At 46.0% G+C, this 7,992-nt stretch overlaps 1 protein-coding gene across 1 annotated transcript in view; it reads left to right on the top strand.

The window, feature by feature from the left end:
* Positions 1–7,185, top strand: part of BTK (Bruton tyrosine kinase) — a 32,382-nt gene extending 25,197 nt beyond the window's left edge. Inside the window, 4 exon segments of the mRNA XM_015427286.1 lie at positions 2,202–2,320; positions 2,877–2,974; positions 2,976–3,038; positions 6,818–7,185. Coding sequence (XP_015282772.1) covers positions 2,202–2,320; positions 2,877–2,974; positions 2,976–3,038; positions 6,818–6,889 — 352 coding nt within the window. The 3' untranslated portion in view covers positions 6,890–7,185.
* Positions 7,186–7,992: the final 807 nt, after the last annotated feature.

Here is a 7,992-nt window from a genome sequence, read left to right as displayed (position 1 = left end):
ACTTGCCCGAGTGGTGAGGAAATTCCGGGGGCAGTGTGTGAGTGTAGGGGTGTGTGGGGGCGGGTGGGTTACTTTCCTCTAGATAAGAGGGAGAGAAGTCTTCTAGTTTTGTTTTATCTACAGCTATACATGCAGATTTCCATTGGGGGCATAGAGGCACGGCCAGGCAGAGCCTCAGGGAGTGATCAGGGAGTCCTGCCCCAGCCTGCGCCACCCCACCCGTTTCCCACTGTCTCCAGCTAGAAAGTCTCATATCCCCACCCCACTTCAAAAAACACTAAAGGGCTCTTCTCGGTGTCCCTCAGCTAAAAGAACGTCTCTCTCCAGGGTCTGATGGGCATCTCATTCAAAAAGAAAGAATCCCAGCTATCAGCAGGCCGTCTGCCAGCTCAGAGTCCCCTTCATCAAATCAGCTGGCAATGAAAGAGGACGAACGATCAGTTCCTTGAAAAAAAATGAATGATCCAGTTATTAAAATTCTTTCAAGCTGATGTCATGGGTGCAGAATAGAGTGTGATCTCAAGTCGAATCAACCCTGGCAACCAATGGGGTGACAGATGTCGCAGCCAGATCGCCCTCACATCTGTGACCTCGAGTCCTTAGCCCAGGGATCCCCTGCATGCTGCTCATGGGCACCCACTACCGTGATGCCTGCCAACACCCGTCCTGGTGCCCACCAATTGTTTTTAGAAAGTGCATAGGGCCAGGTGGGTCTTTTGCCCAGCATGGTTTCTGATTGGCCACTGGATAATTTGATTGGCAGTGCAAAGTTTTAAAAACATTGCTTTGAAAAGAAGAAGGGATTGGATTTTATACCCTCCCCTTCACTTGGAGTCTCAGAGCGGCTTACAATCTCCTTTCCCTTCCCTTCCCCACAACAGACACCCTGTGAGGTAGGTGAGGCTGAGAGAGCTCTTTCGAGAACTGTTTGTGAGAGAACAACTCTAAGAGAACTTGTAACTGACCCAAGGTCACACCAGCAGCTGCATGAGGAGGAGTGAGGAATCAAACCCGGTTCTCCCAGATTAGAGTCTGCAGTCTTAACCATTACACAAACCTTGGCAGCAGCTGTCACCACAGCACAAGGATCTTCACTGTGTGACTGGAAGTAAGCTGCGGCAGCCATTGTGTGGCAGCCCTTTTATGGCTGTGCCCATTACACTGTGTCAGAATTCTAAAGGTGTCCAGTCTCAGAAAGGTTGGAGAGCCCTGTCTTAGCCACCCAAAAGACATCTTGTCTGGGGGGAAAAGAATAAAACACTGAGGTGTGTGACAGCCCCCCCCCTTCTGATAATTCTTCTTTCAATTTCTTCCAGATTATACCCTTCTCTCCTTGAATGGTTGTGCAGTATTTTTTTTTTGGGGGGGGGGAGGCAGGCATGTCACATCTGCTTTCTCTATGACCCAACTGATATTAAGCGAAACATACTTTGAATAGTCAGAGCTTACCTTGATAATGTCTACCCCTTTCCCCCCCTAGCAGTACTCTCAACAGCTGGATGGTGGACAGCAATTCACCAGGTGAAGCTGTCTCCATCACCACCTCTGAGTTTCTGCCCATTTTAAATTTGATACAGGGTCAGGAACTAGGCAAAAAAGGACAACTCTACAGACAGTGACCCTGTTCTTACTGAGTTGGTGAACCTGTGTCTGGGCTGTAGCACTTCAGTCTGTGGGTGGGGGCTCACATGATAGAATGCGCCACCATATAAAGAAAATTCCTGCCCTGCCCTGGATAGCCCAGGCAAGCCCAATCTCAGAAGTTAAGCGGGGCCAACCCTGGCAAGTACTTGGAAGGGCGACCTCCAAGGAATACCAGGGCCAGGACGCAGAGGCAGGTAATATCAAAGCCACCTCTCTGAAACATCCTAGCCCCACTAGGGGTCGCCAGAAGTCACCATGACTTCCAGGCTTGCAAGCACGCACGCGCACACACACACACACACATTGTTGTTCAGTCGCAGTCGAGTCCAACATACACACACACAAATACCCAAAAGGAAAAAAAATCCCTTCACAGACAAACTTCAGTGAGAAGGATTCCACAGTAGCTTTTCCTTGATGTGCTAATTTTCCGTGTGCCATGGAACCTTTTTGATAGGGAGCTTGACAGCCCCTACCTGTAGACTAGTACGGCTGAGGCTCTATCACCTCACAGAACTAGGCTGAAGTGACCAAGCACGACTCAAATCTGTCTACAGATACGTCTTGGACGATGACTACATTAGCTCCATGGGGTCCAAATTTCCAGTCCGCTGGTCCCCTCCAGAGGTTCTTCTGTACAGCAAGTTCAGCAGCAAATCGGATGTCTGGGCTTTTGGTGAGTCACCTGTCTGTAAAGGGGAAGACTCTGTCCCCCCCCCACTTTGGAGGTCTTCGAGCAGCTGGGGTAGACTCTGATCTGGCTCAGCCTGCCAAATGGTTACTTCAGGGTGGTCCTCGGGCTAAAAAGTTTGGATGCCCCTAATTAAAACGTTACAATTTACTAATTTTAAAAATCTGGGTTGGTTGTTGCTATCTTTTATTTTCCCTTGGAAATATGATGATGATCCTGGTGAATGCTTCCACGTCTGGTGCCATAGATTAATATATCCTGCTGGCTTCACAATAAAATTTTCATCGGAAGTATGGCTGTGATCACTTTCAGCATGTCTGTGGTTAACTTACATGCCTGATTCACAGGTTTGTCGTGAGGATAAAATGGAGGAAAGGAGAAAAATGTAAGCCACAATGTAAGCCTCCATTGAGGAGAAAGGTGGGGTACCGATGAAGTAAATAAATAAATAAGAATGGGCGCAATCCAGATCAGGAAGAACCTGCTCCAGTAAGATATGTTTTCCCCAGTCCTGTTACGCTGCTTCTCTCTGATTTCACAGGTGTTCTAATGTGGGAAGTTTATACTTTGGGGAAGATGCCCTATGAGAGGTTTACCAACAGCGAAACAACAGAACATGTGACCACAGCCCTACGTCTGTCTCTATCGCCCCCAGCTGGCTTCTGAGAGAGTCTACAGCATTATGTACAGCTGCTGGCATGAGGTAAGGCATCCCCCACCACCATCCCAAGGCCCATTACACACCCACACCTTACTGCAGATTTTCAGAGACCACCTTACGCACCATTATTTTTCCTCCAGTGTATTTATTCTGCAGCTACAATTTTTAAAATGCACTTTTCTTGTGATGTGGGGGGGGGGGGTCCCAAGGATTTTAAAAAATGTATGCATTTGTCCTATTGGAGCTGCGCAGTAGCGTCCAGCAAGCTTTTTCCATTTAAATCTTCGTGATTCAGGTTTTGTGCATATATGATTTTAGCATTAGTTCGGTGAAGGAAAGGGAACAGAAAGCAACATAGACAAAGGGAGGAAACCCAATGTTGAAACTGACTAGGCCTTTTTGAAACTGACAAGCAGCTGAGCAACCCCCTTTTCCGTATTGCTGAGTACTAAGGGATCCTCTGCTGTGTTATTGGCCACTGTGGAGCGAAAGAGTCACACGATCTCATAATATTGGGGAACGTATTGAGTGAACAGAACGCATGGTAGAACCCACCGACCCTAGCATTGAAAACTGTGATTGTTGGCAATGTGTGTGCATGTGCGTGCCTCTGCAAAGTTGGTTGCAACTCCACCATGCTTTGCACAGGGTTGCCATTTGTATGGAGGAGGAGGCCTCTGGCAGAAGCTCTGGAGAGCTTTTTTAGTCTTGTGCCACTAAATTGAAAAAAGGGGGGGTATTTTCGCCAATGCCCTAGTGCAGCTACATAGTAATACTAATTTCTTGCCCTTCCTTGCAAATGGGTGTGGTTTTCTCTTTGTGATGCTCTAATTTGATCCTGCACACTGGTTGCGATTTTGGCAGTTATTTAGAGCATGCCCTGTGCAGATTGTGCTCTGTCCTCCAAATTCCAAACAGTTCTTAGGTTCGGTGGTTTGCAGAAGGTCCATGTGGCTCAGCTGCCATTTTAATGTTAGGCTTCCAGAGACTGTCAACATGCCCCCCCCCCCACTTTGTTCACTAAAGTATTAAAGGGAAAAATGTTATCAAGGCTTTAGGCATCCCACACCAGTGCCTGTCTCTCTTTACAGCTCATGTCAATTTAATTCCATAGTGATGATCCCCCCCTTTATTTTGTTTGCAGGAAGCACTGAAATCCTTTTCTTTTCTTTTTTGCACTGGGGATGCTGCCGTTTGCCTCCTCTCCGACCCCCCCTTTCAAGTCAATACCAGCAGGGAACTAAACCTTGCGCAGCTTCTTTTACACTCCCCCCCTTTAATCTTTTTAAATCTAGCGATCCAAGACTAGCGATAGTCTCATATCATTAGAGTCATGCCACTTGTCAAAAAACCTACAAATTAAAAAACACGGGGTAAATGGAGCTTGTGTATCGATGAAGGGGGAGGATGGTGGAAGGTGCAGAGTGGGCAGGAGGACCTCAATGTGGGCAGGGAAGTGACCTTCGAGGGACAACAGAAGGGTAGGGGGGAAATCTGAGGGAATCTTTTGACTTACCTTCGGCTTGGAAGTGAAACAAGGGAAAAATCAGCACAAAAGCACTCTCAGAAAACCCAGGAAAACAGCGACCAGAAAGCAAATGAAGCACTGAAGGGAGGAAAATCAGTGCAGAACAAGAAAGAAAATCCCACAGACATGCACAGTGAAAGCGAGGGAAAACACCCATGCATAATAGGCCTGACTGTTCTATATCTCTAGACTAAGCTTAATGGTGGTCCTGAATTAGAATATCTGAAGCATAGTATGCAATTAGAGCTACTAGGCCCAAGGTATTACAGAAGCATGCAGTTCATTAGCACAACATAAGGGAGATGAGGACCCTATCTGTGTCTAGATGGGAGGCTGTTGAGAGCTCCCTCTGTGCTTTCTAAAGGAGAAGCAGATTACAAGGTTCATCCCACCATGTCACAAAGAGCAAATGAATTCTGGAGCTGAATATTTTAAAAAATATATAAAACCCTCCCAGCCACATCTCTCTGCCTCTCCTTCTGTAGCAGGTTCCTGCCTCCATTGACATCAGGTTCAAGATTCTAGTCCTCATTTTTAAACCTTTCGACTTCTCTGATTATATCTATATCCTCTAGCCTCTATCTCCTCTTGCCTTAAATGGCAGCAGTTGCACTCTCCAAAGTTCTCTGAACATTTCACCGCAAGCCAGTGCCATCTGCCTTTGGCTAATGGATCTTCATTGAACAGCTACAATTTATTTATTTATTTATTGCATTTTTACCTTGCCCTCCCCGTGAACGGGCTCAGGGCGGCTTACACAGGGGCATAAGCTCATACATAAAAACAATGTAAAACAGTAAAAACTATTAAATCACAACAAAACAAATAGTGCTCCATACAAACAAGATGGTCTCTGAGGATGGTATTGATCATTTCCTTAGGTGAAATTGTCCTATCGATAGTCCAAGCCAGTCCAGCAGCATCAGTGCCATGCAAATTTATGGCAGTTCTTTCGGGGACCGCTCCCAGCCCCGTTGTTTCGGTGGTGGTAGTAGTAGAAATGGCGGCCCCTATATAAAAGCCTGGTGGAAGAGCTCCGTCTTGCAGGCCCTGTGGAACTGCATAAGGTCCCGCAGGGCCCTGATCTCCTCCGGGAGCTCGTTCCACCAGGTGGGGGCCGCCACTGAGAAGGATCTGGCCCTGGTCGCAGCAAGCTTTGCCTCCTGGGGACCTGGAATCACCAGGCGGTGTTGTGTCCCCGACCAAAGTGGTCTTGGGGGTATATATGGGGAAAGGCGGTCCCTCAGGTAGGTCGGACCCTGGCCACAATGAGACAAGCCATGGTGTGCAGGCAACCCATTAATTTAGTGACACTAGAGTTCCTATTCTAAAGTCTACAGTTTCTTCTTAGCAACCAACTACCTAGCCTAAGCGTGTGTGACTTCAGAACAGCTAAACCAATGACAGTGTGAGGGGTTGTAACATCTCAGAGCCCTACTGTGACATCATGGTGGATTAACCAATGGAAGCATGACAGGCAAAGGGACAAAGTGTGGGGCAGTTAGAAAAGCTTGTTAGGCACTGCCTTGCACAGAGGCAGTCCACTGGTCTATCTAGCCCAAGATTGTCTCTTCTAGTTGGCAACAGTTCTAGTAAGCAGACGGGTTCCCCAGCCCTGTTGCCACCTCTGATCCTTTCGTTACAGACCCTGGGGATGGAACCTGAGCCTTTACACATACAAAGCATGTGATCTATTACTGAGCCATGAACTCTTCTGCAAAGGTTCATTGGCACTTGCAATGCATTGGCAGAGTGCCAGCATGATGCCATGCACGGGGTATTGGATTTACACCGGGAAGCCCTAGTCAGCCATAAGTCACTAATTATCAGCCTAGCCTGCTTTACAAAGTTATTGTTGTTCTTTAAAGGAAAAAAATGCAGGAATAGAGGTGCCAGGTTAAAATCTGGGCACCTCCTCCAATATGAATCTGGTCCAGTCTGCAGTAACCCATTCCAGTACCTTCTGCTGATGGAGCCCTTATCTTTAAATGAGAGCTGGTGTAGTTGGGTAGCTAAGAGACTGCCCAGATTCAATTCGTCTTTGCCACAAACTTGCTAGGTCACCTTAGGCAAGTCCATCTTTCAGTGTCAGCACCCCATCAAGAATATGGGGATTAAAAAAATAACTTAGGCTACCTTCCAAGGTTGTTTTAGGGATAACAGCAAGATAATTTTTGTGAAACACTTTGGACAATTGAAAGTGGTATGAAAATGCTGTCGTTATTAATGTACTTGTTCAGCATTTAAATGCTTGTTTTGCATTCATCCATGGAAGCTTTTGCATTTTTTCCAGAAAGCTGAGGAACGCCCCACCTTCCAAGTCCTCCTGGGAAACATTTTGGATTTAGCAAACGAAGACCCCTGAACAGTCTCCAGTCTCCACATGAGAGTGCATTACTATTCATTTGGGTCTGTCTCTGTGTTGAATTCCTGTACAGATACTGGAGGGATGCATCTGTGGGAACACATCATGCCTCCCACCCCAAAGGAAGAACCTAACCAGACCCATCAAACAATACCGATGCCATTTTCTTCCTTTGTGTAATAATTGGATTGTTCCTGAAGTCACCAATGCTAGAGGACAGAACAGCTATGACAGCAGATGTTGGTTAGGAACCCTTTTTGGCGGAAGCAAAGTCCTTTCAGTCTAGTGACCAAATGCATGGACCAAATGCAGTCTAGTGACCAAATGCATACTTTCGAATAGCATGGTGGATGGAAATATCTTCTCAAGGATGCAAATTTTCTGAAATCTGCTGTGTGATGTGGGAATAACAATGAAAAGAAAGCAGAAAAGAGCAAGAGTCCTGCAGCACCTTAAAGACTAACAAAATTTGTGGCAGGGGATGAGCTTTCGTGAGTCACTGGCCTCACTTCTTCAGAGAAATGAAAGATGGCTCATAAAAAGGAACAATACCTGACTGGCTTAATTGTCTTTTCTGGGTCACCTCTGCAAGAATCCAAGGCAGTGTCCTAACTGACAGCATAGCTGCATTTCATCTGATTTATGTACCGGTTCTTATTTTTCACGCAGTTGCCATTCACATGTACTTAATCTCGCTCAAACTGCTGGTTTCTGTTTTTAATCTGTAATTATATCTATCTATATATAATTAGTCACTGTAACATTCATATTTCTCGCAATCTCTGAATAAATTGGATTCAGTAACCTGGAAAAAAGGCCTCAGAAATGGGAAACCACTAGTGAGATTGTGAATCTAGGCTGCCAGTTAATAAAATGGATGTGTTTTAGTTGGTGGTTAAAAAAATTACTACAAGAAATATAGGACAGGAGGTAAGAGAATGGAAGGGCACACAGCTTCGGTCAGACCTTAAATAGTAAAGTTTGCATCACTTTTAAAATGGTATGAGTTTTTCTATGAAAGAATGCAGAAGTGAAGCAATAAACAGGAAGGAAGAGTGGTGTGTCACAGAGGACGTGCTGTGGACTCGGCACTCAGTAGTATG

Source organism: Gekko japonicus, unplaced genomic scaffold (assembly GCF_001447785.1).
Source record: "Gekko japonicus isolate JY-2015 unplaced genomic scaffold, Gekko_japonicus_V1.1 scaffold1498, whole genome shotgun sequence".
Lineage (NCBI taxonomy): Eukaryota > Metazoa > Chordata > Lepidosauria > Squamata > Gekkonidae > Gekko > Gekko japonicus.
The sequence above is the reverse complement of the archived record's forward strand: the minus strand, read 5'-3'. Positions and strand labels throughout refer to the sequence as shown.